At 43.7% G+C, this 22,602-nt stretch overlaps 1 protein-coding gene across 1 annotated transcript; it reads right to left on the bottom strand.

The window, feature by feature from the left end:
• Positions 1-196: 196 nt before the first annotated feature.
• Positions 197-17,347, bottom strand: LOC142197156 (uncharacterized). Its single transcript, XM_075267256.1, has 7 exons — positions 17,004-17,347; positions 16,760-16,900; positions 16,553-16,676; positions 16,370-16,467; positions 15,556-15,607; positions 12,539-14,000; positions 197-784 (listed from the first exon to the last, which is right to left on the bottom strand). Exons 1-7 carry the CDS (start codon positions 17,097-17,099, stop codon positions 286-288), a joined length of 2,472 nt encoding a protein of 823 aa, XP_075123357.1. The 5' UTR covers positions 17,100-17,347; the 3' UTR covers positions 197-285.
• Positions 17,348-22,602: the final 5,255 nt, after the last annotated feature.

Here is a 22,602-nt window from a genome sequence, read left to right on the forward strand (position 1 = left end):
TCCAGACACCTCACTACCCAAGGCCGAGGGCAAGAGTTAGATTGACCCGCAGGTGCCGCTGTGCGCTGAGAGAGAACCCTGCGGGACCCAAACCTAACAATATGAAATTGGTCCTCAAGGGGTTTAGTCATTAAAAATGCTACGCCTCTGTTTGAGTTCTTTAGAATTTCCTCAAGACTTGATTGTACACATGTAGGCCATAAAAATGTCATCTCTCCTCTGTGAGTTCTCTGACATTTCATGTCTAAAACGTCTTGCACCTTCTGATCATGACAATAGTTTCCCTCACATGTGACTTCGTAGATGACTTGCTAGATAAGGTTTTTCACTAAAATGCTTCCCACATTCCGTGCATGGAAATGGCTTCTCCGTAGTGTGAATTCTCAGGTGTTGACTAAAACTTGACTTATAGGCAAAACATTTCCCACATTCCGAACATGAAAATGGCTTCTCCCCTGTGTGATTTTTTAGATGTTTCATAAGGTTCGATTTTTGGCTAAAACATCTCCCGCATTCCGAACATGAAAACGGCTTCTCTCCTGTGTGAATTTTTAGATGTTTCACAAGATTTGATTTTTCGCTGAAACATTTCCAGCATTCCGAACATGAATATGGCTTCTCACCGGTGTGAATTTTTAGATGTTTCACAAGACTTGAGTTAATACCAAAACATTTCCCACATTCGGGGCATGAAAATGGCTTCTCCCCCGTGTGGCTTCTCTGATGAAGAATAAATCTTGATTTCTTATCAAAACATTTCCCACATTCGGAACATGAATAAGGCCTCTCATCTCTCTCAAGCACAGGAAATTTAGATTTCTTTTTAAATTGCTTCACACATGGAGATAGTCTCTCGTTTCTATGTCCAGTTCTTCTCTTGCCAGTCTGGGATTGATTGGATGAAGGTTCCTCGTGACCAATGGTGTCAGTGGATGGATCTCCACTGTGAAGGACTACGGGTACATTAGTGGATGAATCTCCGCTCTGAAGGTCTACGGGTACATAAGGGGTTACTGAGATATCTTGTGTGTTATTGTTATCTTCTGCTTCATGATAAGGAGATACAAGGAGAAGTCCACTAGAGTCTATTCTACCAACTCCATCTGTAAAAAGACAAAAAATATTATTTTTCCAATTATAGTCTGTAGGGGGGGGGGGGGGGGGGGACCCCATGCAGACTCCTCGAATGGAAGACCAAACGCAGATGTTCTAGTGTCACGAACTGAACTCACTGGGTCTTGAACCCATGACTTCCTGACTATGTTCTGCGGCCTTAACCATTGCACTATTTGGAAACCTGTTTTGTTCTGTGCTTTACCTTGTCTGGTCTCTTCTGTTGGAGTAATTGGTTTATTAAGATCACCTGTTCTGTGGCCAATCACAGTTTAGCCCGTCCTATATGAACTCACAGCTCACTCCATCCTGTGCCTGATTATTCTGGCTGTCTGCTTCCTGTTGCCCTGAACCTCACCACTGCCTTGCTGCTCTTGTGTACCGAACTTTGCTAACGCCTGACTACGATTGATCTGCTCCTACCGTGTACCGAACCTTGCTAACGCCTGACTACGATTGATCTGCTCCTACCGTGTACCGAACCTTGCTAACGCCTGACTACGATTGATCTGCTCCTACCGTGTACCGAACCTTGCTAACGCCTGACTACGATTGATCTGCTCCTACCGTGTACCGAACCCTGCTAACGTCTGACCACGGTTTCTTCTACTTCTGAGGTACTTATCCTTCATTTATTACTATTTAAGTACTGTACCATTTGCCCCACCAATTGGACTCCAAATCTGATAACTAGCATCGTTACATCTAGTTTTATAGTCTGAGATGTTTTTGACACTTCAGTACCAATTGTTTTTCTTAAAAAATATATATATATTAGGAAAACGACTATTTATTTGTTTAGTTTTTTCTACTTTATAGTATTTTATTCTCTTTAATGTTTGTACTCCTAATGGGGCTTGTACATAACAGAATGTGATTGCTCGTACATTGCAATAGTTCTTTATTGTTCTGGCAGGGTCTTCTAGGTTTACTATAATACAACCTGCGTGTTTAATTGGTATTTTCATTCTATTGTTTTGTAAATGTGTGTCCATATTTTATCAGACTGTCCAGTCCCAAGAATATGATGGAGTATATTCAATAATAATCGTGATCATGAACACATTTTATGATCTTCCTACCAGTTTTCTCCTCTTACCAGGTGATATGAGGGGCTGAGGATCCTCCATCATGACCTCCTTGTACAGGTCCTTGTGTCCTTCTAAATACTCCCACTCCTCCATGGAGAAATAGACAGTGACATCCTGACACCTTATAGGAACCTGTGACAACACAATGATACAGTCATCACCAGAGCCTTCCCTTGGTGTTCTTGTATAATGTCCCATCATCCCCAGCAGCGCTCACCTCTCCGCTCAGCAGCTCAGCGATCCTACTGGTAAGTTCTAGGATCTTCTGCTCATGTCTCAGTGAATGAGGTGGAGGCTCGGTGATGGGGTTCGGGGTCCTGCTCCATCCTCCTGACACACGGGGTGTCACACACTCACCAGACAACTTCCTCACTACTGTGTAATCCTGTGTATGGTGAGACACTACAGGTCACTACAGAGAGTCTGAGAATCCTTCACCTGTCCCATCATTTCCTAGAGATCAGAGTGATGTCATGTGAGACTCTCACCTCTCCGGTGATCAGGTAGATTATCTCTAGGGTCAGGTCTAGTATCCTCGCAGCCATCAGGTCTCTGGCCTTCTCCATCCTTGGTGGATCATTGGTGGAGATGACCATTGTCTGCAAAAGAAAACCTTGGCTTTGAGTCCTGTATCTAAGAAACCTGTGAGGTAACAAGGCAAACTGATAGGAAAATCATATCTAGAAGAATGTCAGTATGTATATATAGTATACTGTATATATATATATATATATATATATATATATATATACTGTGTATATATATATGTGTATATATATATGTGTATATATATATGTGTATATATATATATATGTGTGTATATATATATATGTGTATATATATATATATATATATATATATATATATATATAGTAAGCCGATGGCTGGTCAGGTAATGGAGGGGGTGTATATCTCGCCCAGACTACTCAGGTGGGTGAGATGAGAAAACTCCAGGAGTGTTCTCTGCAGACAACTTTCGTCTGCTGAGCATTTTGGTAAATGTTCAGTACTGGGCTGGATTTTTAGGAATGGCAGGTGGGTTGGTAGTGGGACCTGTCATTCTATCCCCCTCCAGTCCACACTTTGGGGATGTTCCGGCAGCGACTCAGCTGCAGAGAGTCTGCTCGTCAAGGAGGCTTAAGAAGCCAGCTCCAACAGCAACACTTTGGCAGAGTTTGGCTGGAGAGCTGACAGAGAAGTCATATTTTTGGAGCTGTGTCCTGAATGATTCTCCTGTTTTTTTTTTGGATTTCTGTTATTCTAGGTGAGGTAACCTATTCTATGTTTAGTTAGAGCCTAGCCGGGCAGGGATTTATTTTTGTATTGTTTCCTTTATTGCTGCACTACCTTTTTGAGTCTAAATAAACTCTTTCTTTGTTTTGGACTAAAAGAAACTGGACTTGTGTGTCTATGCCACCCCATCTAGCAACCCCAGACCCTGACTATATATATATATAAATATATATATATATATATATATATATATATATATATATAATGTGTATACAGTCTAGATGTGTACATACAGTATATAGTATACAGTGCATATGTGTGTATATAGTATACAGTACAGATGTGTATATATAGTATACAATACTGAAGTGTATATACAGTATATAGTACTGATAGATGTGTATATAGCATGCAGTACAGTACAGATGTGTGTCTATATATAATATATTTTATAGTATAGATGTACTGTAGCCTGAGCCCAACGCTCTTCAACATCTATATCAATGAACTGGCTACAGCCCTGGAGGCCTCATCAACCCCAGGCCTCACCCTGAACAATCGAGAGGTGAAGTTCCTGCTATACGCCGATGACCTCCTACTCCTGGCCCCCACCGAGAAAGATCTCCAAGAAAGCCTGTCCGTGCTGGAAAAATTCAGCACCACATGGGCCCTACCCATCAACCAGAAGAAGACCAAAATCATGGTATTTCAGAAGAAGGGCCAAAACAAAGCCTCCACCACCCCACAATTCACACTGAACGGCTCCACACTGGAGAAAACCAACAGCTACACCTACCTGGGGCTGGAGCTCAGCCAATCAGGAAGCTTCAAAACAGCAATAGAAACCCTGAAAGCAAAAGCCTGCAGAACCTTCTACGCCATCAGAAGACAACTGTACCACCTCAAACCACCGGTGAGGGTCTGGCTGAAGATATTTGACGCAGTCATCTCCCCGATCCTTCTCTATGGCAGTGAGGTCTGGGGCCCAGCCACCTACCCAGACCAGTTAAAGTGAGATTCCAGCCCAACAGAGAATTTCCACCTGGAGTTCTGCAAATACCTGCTCCATGTCCATCGCAACACCACCAACATAGCCTGCAGGGCAGAGCTAGGCAAACTCCCCCTATGGCTCACCATACAGAAGAGGGCGCTAGCTTTCCAGGCACACATCCAGGTGAGCAAGTCCGACTCCTACCACCACCAAGTATGGCTAAGCCACCTGAGCAAACCAGACATTCAACAACCAAACAACAGCCAACCACCAAACCAAAAACACCAACAGACGATAACCAAGGCCGAAATAAAGGCGACCACAGAGGCAAACAGAGAGCGGTACATTGAAGAATGGAGAAACGAAATAAATAACTCCAAGAAACTCACCGTGTACCAATCCCTACAAAGGAACTACATTATGGCCACCTACCTGGAGAGAATACGCCACCCCAAGCACAGACAGACCCTGAGCCGGTACAGACTGAGCGCCCACAACCTAGAGATAGAGACGGGGCGATACAGGCAGACGTACAAGCCACGGGAGAACAGACTGTGCCAGCACTGTGACCAGGGGGCCCTAGAAGACGAGACCCACTTCCTGCTACACTGCACCAAATACTCAGCTGTGAGGGCCGTCTACTACCAAAGACTCTCTGCCCACATCCCAGACTTCATATCTGCAGACGAGAAGAGGAAACTCTACATCCTACTGGGAGAAGAAGAGGCCACTGTGGAGATCGCTGCCCAATACGTGTCCAGCTGTCACCAAACAAGAGGAAGATGAGACTCCACGGACTGTTATATTTATCCCAAAACATCCACCCCACCCCACCCCACCCCCCCATATAGCAGTCACCAACGAAGAGGAACACGAGACTCCACGGACTGTTATACCCCAAACCAACCGCCCCGCCCCACCCCACCTCCAACCCCCCCCATATAGCAGCCACCAACGAAGAGGAAGATGAGACTCCATGGACTGTTATAACCCAAACCCCCCCCCCCATACCCACCACCCACCCAACCCAACGCCCCCCCCCCCCCCCGCCCACTTTACTAGCTTTGGCAATGCCAAATAACTATTCGGACGTGCCAATAAAGCATTTTTGATTTGATTTGATATATAGTATACAGTACAGATGTGTATATATAGTATACAGTACAGATGTGTATATACAGTATATAGTATACAGTATAGACGTGTATTCTCGTGCTCACATCTCTATTACCTGCTCATCGGATGTTTTCATGTATTCGGGGAAGATCTACATAAACCTGCTGTGATAGATCAGCCTGTAGTCTGACTCCGCCCACATCTGTGACTGATCACGTGACCATGACATCATCAGAGGTCCTTTCCCTCTCAGCTATTCAGTGATGTTCTTTATGCTTTCATTATATTCCTCCAGTATACACTGCCAGCAATGTTAAGTGTCAGAGTCCTGGACATATGTGTTATATAGAAGTGATAGAATAATGGAGAGAAAATATTCAGTATGGAGTATGAGCGCCCCCTGCAGGAGTCCCCGCACTTAGGTCAGAGAGTTGTAAAGCCATAAACCTGGCGGGGTCTTTATTACTTCAGAGAGCTTGTAGTCAGACTGGGCACAAGATGGTGGGAGTCTGGTCCTGTCGTCACAGGGAGGAAATGTCTCCGTCCAGTCCTGGACATTAAATCCACATACAGTGTTGGCCAAAAGTATTGGCCCCCCTGCAATTCTATCAGATAATCCTCGTTGTCTTCCAGAAAATGATTGCAAGCACAAACTCTTTGGTAATATCTTAATTTATTTCGCTTGCAATGAAAAAACACAAAAGAGAATGAAAAAAAAAAGTCAAATCATTGATCATTTTACACAAAACTCCAAAAATGGTCCGGACAAAAGTATTGGCGCCCTCAGCCTAATACTTGGTAGCACAACCTTTAGACACAATAACTGCGCACAACCGCTTCCGGTAACCAGCAATGAGTTTCTTACAAGGCTCTGCTGGAATCTTAGACCATTCTTCTTTGGCAAACTGCTCCAGGTCCCCCTGAGATGTGAAGGGGGCCTTCTCCAAACTGCCATCAAGAGATCTCTCCCCCTCCCCCACAGGTGTTCTATGGGATTCAGGGCTGGACTCATTGCTGCCACTTTACAAGTCTCCAGGGCTTTCTCTCACCACCATTTTCTAGTGCTGACCTGAAGTGTGTTTTGGGTCATTGTCCTGCTGGAAGACCCCTGACCTCTGAGGGAGACCCAGCTTTCTCACACTGGGCCCTACATTATGCTGCACAATGTGTTGGTCGTCTTCAGACTTCATAATGCCATGCACACGGTCAAGCAGTCCAGTGCCAGAGGCAGCAAAGCAACCCCAAACACCAGGGACCCTCCGCCATGTCTGACTGTAGGGACCGTGTTCTTTTCTTTGAAGGCCTCTTTTTTTTTCACTGTAAACTCTATGTTGAGGCCTTTTCCTACTTTTGTCTCATCTGACCAGAGAAAATTCTTCCAAAACGTCTTTGGCTTTCTCAGGTAAGTTTTGGCAAACTCCAGCCTGGCTTTTTTATGTCTCTGGGTAAGAAGTGGGGTCTTCCTGGGTCTCCTACCATACAGTCCCTTTTCATTCAGACGCCGACGGATAGTACGGGGTGACACTGTTGTACCCTCGGTCTGCAGGGCAGCTTGAACTTGTTTGGATGTTAGTCGAGGTTCTTTATCCACCATCCACACAATCTTGTGTTCAAATCTCTCGTCAATTTTTCTTTTCCGTCCACATCTAGGGAGGTTAGCCACAGTGCCATGGGCTTTAAACTTCTTGATGACACTGCACACGGTAGACACAGGAACATTCAGGTCTTTGGACATGGACTTGTAGCCTTGAGATTGCTCATACTTCCTCACAATTTTGCTTCTCAAGTCCTCAGAAAGTTCTTTGGACTTCTTTCTTTTCTCCATGCTCAATGTGGTACACACAAGGACAAAGGACAGAGGTTGAGTCAACTTTAATCCATTTCAACTGCCTGCAAGTGTGATTGTTATTGCCACCACCTATTAGGTGCCTCAGGTAAGTAACAAGTGCTGTTAATTACACAAATTAGAGAAGCATCACATGATTTTTCAAACAGTGCCAATACTTTTGTCCACCCCCTTTTTATGTTTGCTGTGTAATTATATCCAATTTGGCTTTTTGGAAATTCCCTGTTCCCGCCCACACTCTCCTAAGCTACAAGCCCTGCCTTCCTAGCGCTTTAAACACTAACCTGGGAGGCGGAGGCAGCGAGGCAAAGAAGACCGAGAACACCGAGCACCGGACAAGCCATCTCTTCAGATAAGTGGACACCAGGGGGGTCTAAGTAGCCAGAGGATTAAAAAAAAATCCTCTGGCTACTTAGTGATTAAAAAAAAACACTACACAGTGTGGATTCTAACAATTAAAGCATTCAATTGTTAGATTCCATGCTGTATAGTGAATAGGATTGCTTTTAAAATTCGATCTCCGATTAGTAAAAAAAATCCCATTGACTTGCATTGGGATCGGAATTGGGATCGAGAATGGGTTCAAATTAAAAATGATCGGAAATCGGATTTCAAAATCGATCCTGAAAAGTCAAGATCGGCTCAACCCTACTAGTAACCTTTTGGACCGGATTCTGAGGCTGCCTCCGCCACAAAGTCTGGTCCAAGATACTCCCGTGTGAACCAAGCCTAATAGTTTTCATTTGGATTACTTCAGCACTTAGCTAAGCCGACATACAAGTTTAGAACATTAAAAAAAACTTGTTGCGTAAACAACGTTGACAAAAATTTAAAAAGTATGGCTTTTAAGACATGAAGATAGAAAAACCAAAAGAGGTCTATGTTAAATATTATGATATTACAATATTCATGGCATACATAGGGTTAACATTTTAATCTGCTGACTTCATGGTACATGGGTGCGGTTAGGGTACACCATTTTAGAGTTGTCCTTATAAAGCAACAAGATGCAGGGCAGCACCTTCTCTCATGAACATAAATGAGTGACAGACACACGTCGTGGGTCATCCATGGGGGATCTATGGCAGGTTTGCCTGCTTTCTCTCTGTCACCCTGGACAAGATGTTGTGACCAGCCCAGAGTTCCATCAACCAGATGATCAAGCATGAACCAAGCGGTAACTCTACAAGATATCCAGATGAAGAAATCTACCTATGAGCTTCTCTGATGATGTAAGCTAATGAGACATTGACTGATATTTCTGTTATTCTGGAAGTTTTCCGTGTTCCTGTTTTTCCTATAAGACTTTAATAAACCTCCTGTCAGGACCTGAGTTGTTTGTAAAATTGTTGTTAAAATATTTTGTGGTGGTGTTTGTTTGGGAATTTGAGCCGGTGTCCTGTGGCGCTCTGGTCGTTCGCTTTGCCACTGAGCTGTGGAATCAGGGGTTGGGTATCTGCCTTAGTATATACTTGAGCTGGCTTGGTGTCTCAGTAGATGCGAGCTTCAGGTGTTTGACATTGTCATCAACCAATCAAATAGTTTCGGGGTCTGTAAAAGACTCACTGCTGGCTTCAGTCCTTGCCGGTTTTCGTTGTTACCAACCAGGATTCTTGGCCCAGTTTAGGAGGAGTGTTTTGTGGAAGTTGCACGGTCTCAGGAGCTGATTTGAAAGTGGTGTGAGTGTTGCCTTGTGTGAGAGTCTGTTTAACCTTCAACATTTCTGCTCAAGCCCTGTCCTGGTATTAGTGAGTTTTTGTTTGGGGTTTCAGGTTTATTTTGCCCCTGTCCTATGATACCCTTTCCTCACTACTCCACTCTTCCTCTCCTCAAACTCCTGTTGTGTGTTTATGGTTGTGCTGCAGCTGTCTGTTTTCCAGCAAGTCCCATCCTGGTTGTTTCTGTTTGCAGCTGCACCTATCCTTTCATTAGGGGTGACCACCTTTAGCATCCCAGTCCCTAGCTTCTTTCCGCTCTCTCCCCACCTGTTAGGTCTTCGCGTTTAGAGAGCCAGTTGTCGGGGCGAAGTTTAGCTTGGGTACAGCTGACCAACACCCCCAGGCAGGGCCTAGTCATCCGTCGTAGCCCAGGGAGAGTTTTCCTACCCCATTCCCATAGAGATGCAAGCAGCATTCAGTTTATGGTTGCTTGGGCATTGATATAACCGTGTCACCTCCATATTGTTTTTATAATAAGGAGTTTAGTCTTCTCTCTTAAGGCTTCTCAACATGTGATCACAAGTTTCACCAAATATTGCATATTTTACAGTCTATAAAGCCGAATACTCGAATTGATGTTTTTGGTTTCTGCACAATGTAACAAAACCCATAAGACAAGAGTGTAATTGCGTATTTATTTCACCCCACAAATAATTTTGCAATACATCATCTGGAGCATAAAACGGTGCCATTAGAAAATACAACTTGTCTCACAACAAAATAAGTCCCTCTACAGCTATATAAGTGGGAAAAACAAAGTTATGGGTTTTAGAAGTCAGGTAGGAAAAAAAAACTAAACAAAAAGAGTGAAAATACATCAGGCACACACAAATAACGTCAATTCACATCGTCAGTTCTGTGGGGTGTTCGGGTTAAACAAACCAATTAGAATAATTTAAGGAATTTAAAGGTTAAAAATGTGAATTTTCGTAAGAATTTATAGTGAACAAACCACAATGTAAGGCACATTAGTAGGACCCTGTAAACAAGGACTGGGGCACTGATAATTCATCTCGTCTTCGGATATGCAAAGCTAATTCTTCCCAAAACTCGGATACGTTTTATCTCGTGTCTACATTCCAAGTAGCGAAACAACTGTTCCGATGGTTACTGAGATGAGAGAAGGTTCGGTGCTCGTAAAGCTCAATTCTACGACTACATCGAATGCACTTCCTATAGTCAGACCTGATGGATCCTACAGTGTGTTGTCTTAGGGGTTCCTTAGAATGATCATGTGCATTGCCCCAAGTGTCTGATGGAATCAATGAATCTATTTTTTCCTGTCTTTGCAGTATCTACATTATCATAATAGTACAGGTACGATGAGGTCTCCTACTTGTACTGCTTTATTATACAAAGGGTTAATACACCCAATGGCCGCTTTATTAGAGACACCTGCCCTTTAACAATTGGAGCCCGTGTGTCCCCAGGATGGAGCAGAATATCACGCCAGTAAGTTCGCCATGGATCAGCTCCAGTGGGAATCCGGTGAGGTTTCCCTATGTAATTGTCAAATCCCCCCGCCCCTAAAAAAAAGGTAGGGTACAGATGTAAAAATAATTTATTTTCTATTTTTATTTTAAATTGTGCAGTTTATTCACAGGCCACTAAAATCCAAAGACAAGTGGTACTGTGCAGTGACCATGTACAGGATAAGAGAAGCGGTACTGTGCAGTGACCATGTACAGGATAAGAGAAGCGGTACTGTGCAGTGACCATGTACAGGATAAGAGAAGCGGTACTGTGCAGTGACCATGTACAGGATAAGAGAAGCGGTACTGTGCAGTGACCATGTACAGGATAAGAGAAGCGGTACTGTGCAGTGACCATGTACAGGATAAGAGAAGCGGTACTGTGCAGTGACCATGTACAGGATAAGAGAAGCGGTACTGTGCAGTGACCATGTACAGGATAAGAGAAGCGGTACTGTGCAGTGACCATGTACAGGATAAGAGAAGCGGTACTGTGCAGTGACCATGTACAGGATAAGAGAAGCGGTACTGTGCAGTGACCATGTACAGGATAAGAGAAGCGGTACTGTGCAGTGACCATGTACAGGATAAGAGAAGCGGTACTGTGCAGTGACCATGTACAGGATAAGAGAAGCGGTACTGTGCAGTGACCATGTACAGGATAAGAGAAGCGGTACTGTGCAGTGACCATGTACAGAATAAGAGAAGCGGTACTGTGCAGTGACCATGTACAGGATAAGAGAAGCGGTACTGTGCAGTGACCATGTACAGAATAAGAGAAGTGGTATTGTGTAGTAACCATATATAAGATGGGAGAAGGATACAGGGCAGTGGCGGGATAAGAGAAATAGTACTGTGCAGTGGCCATATGCAGGATAAGAGAAGTGATACTGGGCTGTGACCTTATATGGAATAAGAGAAGGGGTACTGTGTAGTATTTGTATACAGGATAAGAGAAATGGTACTGGGCAGTGTCCATATATAGGATAGGAGAACTTGTACTGGGCAGTGACCATATACAAGACAGAAGTTGTACAGGCCAATGACCCTATACAAGATACAAGTGATACTGGGTAGTGTCCATATAAAGGTTAGGAAAAGTTGTACTGGACAGTGACCATATATAGGTTAGGAAAAGCAGTTTTGTACTTGTATTCTTCTTAAAGTCGTTATATTCCTGTGGGTGAACGAACTTTCAAGTCTTGTGATGTGACCTTAAAGGTTGTTAATCTACAAAAATTACATTTAATGCAGAAGGTTCCCATACACGATGCCTATGGAAATCAATGAATTCCCTGTAGACATAGATGTATGCAGAGCTGCAGTGCTGAACAGTGTGTTCCTAGTTCTGGTAAGTTGGGGTCGAGGTCATTCAGCTCAAGCAAGGCCCCAAATCCAATAGGCCCTATAGCAACCACATGGCCTGCCTCAACTGTAAGTAGGCCACTCAGTGAGAATGGCATGACCGCGGAAAAACAGTGAGCAAAAGGGAATCCTGTGGATGAAGGCAACACAGGAGGATGTCAAATATCAGGAACAGACTGTGCGCGGCCAAGTAAATTTCCGCCGATTACAACATGAGTGTCCCACTAATATTTCTGGATGGGCTGTAACAGCAGATAACCAGTTTGATAGCCATTGCTGTTGAAGCTCTACGTATTGCCTGGTCAGCCAATTTTAGACTTCTATTGCATCAAGTTGATGGGAGGGTCAGAATTTGGTGCAAGCACAAAGCAATGAACCCTTCATGTCAGGTGACAAGAGTTTAGGCTGGTGGGGGGGATGGCTTTTGAAACACCGTAAATTTCACAAGACACTTACATGAGCTACCATGAAATACTGCAGTCCTAAAGGCCAAAGGAGATGGGTGTCTCTAATAAAGTGGCCATATCAGAAGATACGCTTAGACAGCAGGTCTTAGAATGAAGACCTAGATCTATGTATCTCCTTGTGATGGCTTCTCCTCTGAGTGAATTCTCTGATGTTTAATAAGATCTGATTTCTGTCTATAACTTTTCTCACATTCTGAGCATGAAAACGGCTTCTTCCCCGTGTGAATTACTAAATGTTTCACGAGATTTGATTTTAGACTAAAACATTTCCCACATTCAGGGCATGGAAATGGTTTCTCCCCCGTGTGAGTTCTCAGATGTTTACTTAAACTTGATCCGTGGACAAAACATTTCCCACATTCTGGACAGGAAAATGACTTCTCTCCAGTGTGGCTTCTCTGATGTTCTGTAAGACTCGATTTTTTCGTAAAACATTTCCCACATTCGGAACAGGAAAACGGCTTCTCCCCTGTGTGAATTCTTACATGTTTCACAAGATTTGATTTCAGACTGAAACATTTCTCACAATCAGGACATGGAAATGGCTTCTCTCCCGTGTGAGTTCTTAGATGTTCCGTAAGACTCGATTTCAGATTAAAACTTTTCTCACATTCAGGGCATGAAAATGGTTTCTTCTCGTCGGTGTGACTTCTCAGATGGTCACAAAAAGCTGATCTACGGAAAAAACATTTATCACATTCTGTGCATAGATATGGCTTTTCTTCTGTGTGAACTGTTAGATGCTTCTCGAGACTTGATTTATGACAGAAACATTGCTCGCATTCTGGACATGAATATGGCTTCTCTCCCGTGTGAAGTCTTAGATGCTTCACAAGAGTTGATTTATGGCTAAAACGTCTCTTACATTCTGTACATGAAAACGGCTTCTCCCCGGTGTGAGTACGTAGATGTTCCTCAAGATTTGATTTTAGACTAAAACATTTCCCACATTCAGGACATGAAAATGGCTTCTCCCCTCTGTGGGCTCTCTGATGTTTCCCAAGACCTGACCTCTGGCTAAAAGAGGTTCCGCATTCTTCACATGAATATGGTTTCTGACCCATGTGACTTTTCATATGTTCCATAAGACGTAACTTCCGGCTAAAACTTTTCCCACATTCTGAACATGGATACGGCTTCTCCCCGGTATGAGTTCTTAGATGTCTCATAAGATCTGACTTCCAACTAAAACATTTATCACATTCTGGACACGAAATGTTCTTCTCCCCTCTCTGACCTTTCCGACGACGTTCAACTAAATCCAATGTCTGACTATAACATGTTTCATCTTCTGAATGTGAAAATGGGTTCTCCTCATTGTGAATTCTCTCATCGAAAGAAACATCAGCCGTATTTTCAAAATCATTCTCGTACTCAAATATTTCCTCTGTTTTGAATTCAGTTCTTGGATTGCCAATGGACGATTGAGTAAAGAAAGGGTCCAAGTGACCAGCGGTATCAGTGGATATTTCTCCACTGTGAAGGACACGACGAGAGATCAGATTAGTTTCTGTGGTATTGTTATCGTCTTCTTCATGATACGGAGATAAATGGAGATGACCATGGGAGTCTATTATACCATTTTCATCTGGAAAAAGACAAAACATTTTCTTATTTTCCTCAAGAGAATAATTGATGAAGCTTTATAGAGTCAATATCAAACAAGGAAACAAAGTAACATGGAAAGAAAATGGGGTCATATACAATTTCAGATTGTGACTTAAAGAGGATCTTTCATCAGATCGGGCACAGGCAGTTCTATATACTGCTGGAAAGCCGACAGTGCGCTGAATTCAGCACACTTTCGGCTTTCCCGATCTGTGGCACGGGTAAAGTGCTATCAGTGCCGGTACTGTAGCTCTTTACAGTCAGAAGGGCGTTCCTGACAGTCAGCCAGGAACGTCCTTCTCCACAGCAGCGCCTATCGCGCTGTACAGTGTGAGCGGGGAGTAACGCCCCCTCCCCTCCTGATAATATTCGTCTATGGACGAACACTGTGAGCAGAGGGAGGGGGCGTTCCTCCCCGCTCACACTGTACAGCGCAATAGGCACTGCTGTGGAGAAGGACGTTTCTAACAGATTGTCAGAAACGCCCTTCTGACTGTAAAGCACTACGGTACCGATAGCGCTTTACACAGGGCACAGATCGGGAAAGCCAATAGTGCGCTGAATTCAGCGCACTGTCGGCTTTCCAGCAGTATATGGAACTGCCTGTGCCCAATCTGATGAAAAGTCCTCTTTAAAGAGAACTTGTCAGGTCGATCTGGGATACTATATGACCCACGGCTCCTTATGGACCAGGGGTTTAGTGTCACAAATCATCCTATTGTAAAGCCATGTGTACCCGCATTTAAAAAAAAAAAAAAGATCTAAATCTTATATACGTACCCAGAGTCTCCTGGGACCCACATCAGGTGCTGCCAGCTCCTGTGCACCTTTTCAGTGAAGCCAAGCACATACATCCTGCCATCACTGTGCATGTGCCCAAGGTCAAGTACATTTGCACTGAGCAATCCTTAGACAAGGCCCTAAATGCCTGATAAGTAGAGTGTAGGGATGAACAAACTGATTTGTTTACAACTAGATTTAACGCAAAAATTGCAAAAACTTTAGGTTCACGAACTTTTGTCACCCACCAAACACTATAATACTGTGGTGTCTCCTCAGACCCCACAATATAGTAAAGGAGGCCTGGAGGAGGTGAGGGATCCTATGGACTCTGAGTCCTCTTTAGGCCTCTTCTGGTTATTGCTGGATCATTGCTGAAGCCCATGAACGAACGAATATTCTTCTATATAAATCTCGTGAAGCTTACCCATAATCTAGGAAAGAGAGGACAGAGATTGTGTTGGTCTTCCGGGGAGCGGTCAGATACATGTCTCCCATTCAAAAAAACTAACATGGTACCTAGATGGCGACTTTCAAACTGGCTACTCTGTTGGACACCACCCCATACAGGTTTGCGCCCTTCCGCTTAGCAACTGCCCACACATAGGATGGCGTTCCCAACCACTTATATGGGGGTCTCTGTACTTTTGGACCACCCTGTAGTTGTGTGTGATGGGATATGACATGGTACAGGTGTCCAGGTCTGTGATGGACTATCAATCATGAGGAAGACAAGATACATGACAGTCTCTTACCTGATACGATTACGGTCTTTATCTCTGAGCTGTCTATTTCATCGTCGCTTTCCTGCAAGAATCAGACATTAGAGAGAATGCTGCATGGCAGGATCTTAGTCTATTGGGAAGTGACAACCTCTGCTTATTAACACCAGCCCTTAGATTATTCAGCTTTGTCACCGCTCTACCGTAAAAGCCCTTTTATCACAGCTGGAGATCGAGTCTAGAATCCTGAGAGTGGTCGCTCTTAGAAGTTTATTCTCCAGACTAAATACGAGGGAACTTCCAAAAATTTCCAAACTCTTATTTTTTGTTTGGAAGCAGTGAGGGCAGGAGAAGCAGTAATTGGTGGTTTCGGAGAGTGTCATGTGACTAGTCTGTCTGTAAGCCGGCTGACCTCCCAAGACAAGTCATTTAATTTATTTTTTTAATTCTTAATAAAGTTTAAGTGTGGAGAGCCCTTGAACAGTTCGTTATTATACACTTTTGCTGCTTCTCAGTTCAAAGTCGCTACGACATATATCCTACACGTGATGCAATAGGTTTGTGGACCTACCAGTAATTGACCGACTCTTTCGATACATGAAATTACCATGTTTTGGAAGCAGCCTACTGGCATTGTGCTGTTAATCTAGGATTTACGTATACACTACAGAACTTTACATTTATCCACATTGAATGTAAATTACCATATGGATGTGCAGACAGATGGACATTTACCACAACTAGTTATGAAACCAGAAACAGAACAGGATGAGTGGAAGTATATTGTATTGCTTATTGTATGCTTAGCATGAAGTTTCAATACATCAGAAATCTCCGCTTCATCTACCTCGTGATCCAGTAGAACATTTTTCTCTTCCTCCTGCCAGTCCTCGAAATATAGAGGACTGGGACATCTCTCTGGAGAACTTCTCTCACTGGATCCATCTATAGGAAATAAACACAGTGATTGAATATGTTGTCTATATGTGATGAGCAGATGACGCATATAACCAGAAAGTTCTCCTCTTACCCGGTGATGTGCAGCACTGGTGATCCTCCATCATGACCTCCTTGTACCGATCCTTGTGTCCTTCTAAATACTCCCACTCTTCCATGGAGAAATAGACAGTGACATCCTGATACCTTATAGGAACCTGACAACACAATGATGCAGTCATCACCAGAGCCTTCCCTTGGTGTTCTTGTATAATGTCCCATCATCCCCAGCAGCGCTCACCTCTCCGCTCAGCAGCTCAGTGATCCTGCTGGTAAGATCTAGGATCTTTGCCTTGGTGATGGGGCTCGGGGTCCTGCTCCATCCTCCTGACACACGGGGTGTCACACACTCACCAGACGACTTCTTCACTACTGTGTAATCCTGTGTATGGTGAGACACTACAGATCACTACAGAGAGTCTGAGAATCCTTCACCTGTCTAGTCATTTCCTAGAGATCAGAGTGATGTCATGTGAGACTCTCACCTCTCCGGTGATCAGGTAGATTATCTCTAGGGTCAGGTCTAGTATCCTCGAAGCCATTAGGTTTTGGTCTTCCTCCATTGTTATTGGTTCATTCATAGAAGACACCAACTAGAGTACAAGTGAACTGCGGTATCAAATACCAAGGGTGGAAGGGAACTAAGAGAAGCCACCTGAATAGTGTTGAGGATTTTTAACTATATCGTTGGGACGGTTAAATCCAGTTATCTGCAAAAGACTGGAATAGGTTAGAGAGTGTAGAGAATGTCTCGTGTACGAGGTTTCCTTATATAGTGGAAGTCTTATCTGTCCAAAACCAACATCAGTAAAGAAAGATCTAACTGTACAGATGGCTTCCTGGCTTTTGTTAACCCGTCCACCTGCATCTGCCGAAAGCTCAATGATGGTTCTCGAAAGTGAAGGTTAGCCCACCTCGTACGACCCCACAAGAGTGCTCCAATTAAGGGCATTCTTTGTGTAAATTATGTTTCGTGTTCACTACAGAGAACTCTCCAAGACGGAGAAGTACTAGTCCTTTATATTTTCCATTCGTGATCACCACAAAATGGATCTATTTTTACGCCAAAATTTTTATGTTAAACATATTTAAAAGGAACCTGTCAGGTGGATATGGGGCATTAAATTATCCTACCGATTTGGAGACTGAAATGGCTGCAGCGCCGATTTCACACCATATCCCCTTCACAGTTTTTCTACCCAATGGAGCTCCAACTACCCGCATTACAGAGAAGTGAGAAGGTGCACACAGCAATGTAGCCCCTTTATATTGCAGAGGTTGAGCCCCCACTGATAGAATATCCTAGTGATAGTCCATAGAGTCAGACGGGGGTCTGAGAGGTGTCCCAAACACTGAAGGTGAGCAGAACTCCTGAACCCCAAATTGTATGAGAAGAAGCCTCACTAGAGGAGCAGAGACTTTAAGCAGTTCTGCCCCTATTGGCTGGACTGCAATAAGTCACCTATATATAGTAAACCTTCCAAGCACCCAGAGTCATTGGGACAGTCCTGAATTTCAGGTGCTATCCTGGGCGGCAGTAGGTGTAGCCTGGCTTCAACCCCGTCTGCCCCCTGTGTCACCATTCAGTCTGTCTCTCCAATCAGCAGTTTGGAAGCAGTCAGGGGCGATAAAGTGACATCACTACATAGCGCCTGATGTTCCCAAGTCACCAACCCCATTATAAGAGGGCACTGCAGGGGAACAGGGCAAGGGGACTATTACCTGATAGTCACCTTGTAGGATGAGAGCAATGGACTTTAAGAGCCATAGAGTGATGGACACAGCCGAATTCCGTTCCTATTGACACTAATGTAAAAAATATGACGTAAGAAAGCTGAAGTGGCAGCAGACGGACACCAGACGGAGGGGGCACCACCTGCAATCTACTGCTAATGTCACATACGTGTATGACAGAGACACGTATAAGCACACATATGGCACACTGATGTCATTTGTGTGATTTCCGTGTTTTTCACTGACTTACATGGGTTTAATCTGAAAAGAACACCAAAAATGACCGCACTTCCAAATTTTCTCTACGAAAGACTGATCTATGACAAAAAACGAAGCCGAAGTCTGAATCAGCGAGTAGAGACCAATATACATGCAAAACAATGGCAGGACAGGCAGAAATCACTGAGGTGTGAACAAGGCCCAATAACCACAACATAACCAATCACAAACCTAAATGTGACTGACAGAAAACACCAGGAAGCCTGAAAATACAGAAAAGGAGATAAAACGGAGGCAAGTCAGACAGCCCGAGCAGTCACTGACCTGCACAGCAACCTCCAGGGCCACAGGACCTTCAGTGATGTCACAGTCATGTGATCAGTCACAGATAGTGGCTTCAGGACCTTCAATGATGTCACAGTCATGTGATCAGTCACAGATAGTGGCTTCAGGACCCTCAGTGATGTCACAGTCATGTGATCAGTCACAGATAGTGGCTTCAGGACCTTCAATGATGTCACAGTCATGTGATCAGTCACAGATAGTGGCTTCAGGACCTTCAGTGATGTCACAGTCATGTGATCAGTCACAGATAGTGGCTTCAGGACCTTCAGTGATGTCACAGTCATGTGATCAGTCACAGATAGTGGCTTCAGGACCTTCATTGACATCGCACTGGTCACATGACAAGACGTGTCTCCCCCCCCCTGCGTTAACTCCTCCCCCTGAGACTGCTCACATGATCAAAGGTCCTGTAGTAAACCAAATCAAATCAAACAAGCTTTATTGGCACGTCCGAATAGATATTTGGCATTGCCAAAGCTAGTAAAGTGGGGGAGGGGAGTGAGTGGTGGGTATGGGGGGTGGCGTGGTTGATTTGGGGTATAACAGTCCGTGGAGTCTGTGACTACACTGGAGGCGTTACCAGGGGGGACAGCTATGAGGGGAGTTATTAACCCTTTCCCACTCCTCCACATACACAGCCATTGATTACCCATAGACTCTTGTGAGCAGGGCCCTCAGTCCCATTGTGTGAAGTGACTATGTCTTTGTAATGTATCTTTTCGTCTGTACTTGAACCTTACAAATTGTACAGCGCTGCGGAATATGTTGGCGCTATAGAAATAACACGTATTGAAGCATTTTAGCAATACCATGTGAGTACAGTAATGGTTCCTGGAGTATCACGTCATCTTCTTCCTCTGTTCTTCCACAGTAACATCACGTCTACCAAGAACTTCCATACATGTGGCCTCATCGTCTCCTAAAGCAGGAACTGTCTCCTCTCTGCCCACCCATCCCCTCTCTGCCTGTATGATGGCGCTAGCACATACTGCACATGCGACCCCCCTCCCTGTGTAATGTCAGTGCCATTACGGTTACTGACATGATATTGCAGAAATTCTTCACTTTGTAAAACCAATAGCTGTACTCATCTCAAAAAGTCTGGGTTCTGGACAACTCCTTTAACCCCTTCCCGCCAAAGGCAATTTTCAATTTTCCTTTTTAACTCCCCACTCCCTTCCAAAACCCATAACGTGTTTATTTCTCCGCTCTCAGAGCCATATGAGGTCTTAATGGTTTTGGGACAAATTGTTCTTCATGATGCCGCCATTAATTATTCTGTACAATGTACTGGGAAGCTGGGAAAAAATTCAGAATGGGATGGATTTGAAGGAAAAGTGTATTTGTGCAACTTTCTTACGGGCTTTGTTTTTACAGCCTTCACTCTGCCGGGAAAATGGCATGTCACCTGTATTCTATGTTTCGGTATGATTCCAGTGATACCAAATTTATATGGTTTTATTCACATTTTAACCCATTAACAAAACCAGCAGACACCCAGCGGCTATGGCGGACACTAGGCTCCCAAGTGGCTGTCATCTATACCAGTAAGGAGTATTGGACAAAAAGGGTACCCCACTAACTAACATCTTTAACCCCTTCCCGCCGATGGCATTTTTTGATTTTCGTTTTTCGTTTTTGACTCCCCTCCTTCTAAACCCCATAACTTTTTTATTTCTCCGCTCCCAGAGTCATATGAGGTCTTAATTTTTGCGGGACAATTTTTTCTTCATGATGCCACCATTAATTATTCTATATAATGTACTGGGAAGCAGGAAAAAAATTCAGAATGGGGTGGATTTGAAGAAAAAATGCATTTCTGCGACTTTCTTACGGGCTTTGGTTTTACGGCGTTCACTGTGCAGCCAAAATAACATGTCCCCTATATTCTGTGTTTCGGTACGGTTCCATGGATACCAAATTTATATGGTTTTATTTACATTTTGACCCCTAAAAAAAATTCCAAAACGGTGTTAAAAATTTTTTTTTCTAAAAGTCGCCATATTCCGACGGCCGTAACTTTTTTATACATAGGTGTACGGGGATGCATAGGGCGTCTTTTTTTGCGGGGCCGGGTGTACTTTTTAGTTCTACCATTTTCGGGAAATGTTATTGCTTTGATCACTTTTTATTCAAATTTTTATCAGAATTAAAACAGTGAAAAAACGGCGGTTTGGCACTTTTGACTATTCTTCCTGCTACGGCGTTTACCGAACAGGAAAAATATTTTTATAGATTTGTAGAGCGGGCAATTTCGGACGCGGGGATACCTAACATGTATATGTTTCACAGTTTTTAACTACTTTTATATCTGTTCTAGGGAAAGGGGGGTGATTTGAACTTTTAATACTTTTTATATTTTTTTATATTTTTTTTTACTTTTTTTTTTTTTTTTTTGCATTTATTAGACCCTCTAGGGGTGTTGAACCCCAGGGGGTCTGATCACTAATGCAATGCATTACAATGCTAATGCATTGCAATGCATTGCAAAAAAGCATCATCTCTTTTGCAGGCTGTATACACCAGCCTGCAAAAGAGAGAATTTGCAGACTGGCTGGGAGCCTGTACAAGGCTCCCGGCTGTCATGGCAACGGGGGGTCGGCCCTGGAGCATGCTCCAGGAGCCGGCGATCCTTGCCAAAATGGCGGCGCCCATGCGCCGCCGGGAAGATGGCGCCTCCGGCGCCTTTGACAGCAGCGCCGGAGGGGTTAATGCCTCAGATCGGTCCGGGGACCGATCGGAGGCATTAGAGTCGGTTGTCTACTGCTTAAAGCAGTAGACACCCGGCGGCTATGACGGCCGCCCGGCTCCCGGGCGGTCGCCATAGTTACAGACCCGACACGCGCCGTACTATTACGGCGCATGTCGGGAAGGGGTTAAAAACCCAATATGGCGGATGTTGGGAAGGGGTTAAGGCCCATTCTGTATCACCCTAATGAAGGGGAAATGTTCATGTGAATGGGACATAGACAGTTTCTTATATATATCTACTGATGTAACACTTCTATGTTGGTACACAGCGGCTTATCATAGGTATAAGCTATACTGGAGTTATCCATATACTGTATACAGTGATAGGAGTATCTAAGCTCCTCAGACATTCCTACACTCTTGCTATCAATGATTGGCAGACACTCACTTGGGGGGTTGCTGTTGGTGGTTCACATTTACATGGGAGGTTCACTTGGGCAATACACAGATGCCTGGATGGACTTCAACTATAGAAACCTAACACTTACCTGCTACTATTCTGTATATTCTTCTTGTATCTACTGTTCATGAATACTTCAGTAAATTTCTCTCTCTTTTTTTTTTTTTTTAAATCAGCAAACTTAGCGGTGTTTGACCCAAATATTCCAAAGTTTTAGTTTTTTTTTTTATAAAAAAAAACTGATGTGACGGTCATGTATTTTTGCCACAATGTCATCACCTATAGCAGCAATAACTGCAACAAGACAAGAAACACATTGGAAGGGGTTAGGGCAGATAAAGCTCATCTCTGTTTTGACCCCAACATCTCTGTGAGGTTTTCTCATGTAATGATGCCAAAGTTATACTGGGGGTGACTAGTGAATTGTCTGTATCCGACTAATGTGTCTGAACGTCCATTCTAATTGGCCATCTCTATAGGGAAACAGAAAGGGATCCAAGGAACAGAAAATTCAGCACAAAAGGGATCCATAAAACTTTCTTTTATTATCGAAAAATGAAAAAGTCCATATGACATCATCATGTACACAACCCATACAGCTGGCCTACATGATTTCGACTTATGTCATTCCTCAT

The sequence above is a fragment of the Leptodactylus fuscus genome, chromosome 3 (genome assembly GCF_031893055.1).
Source record: "Leptodactylus fuscus isolate aLepFus1 chromosome 3, aLepFus1.hap2, whole genome shotgun sequence".
Taxonomy (NCBI): domain Eukaryota; kingdom Metazoa; phylum Chordata; class Amphibia; order Anura; family Leptodactylidae; genus Leptodactylus; species Leptodactylus fuscus.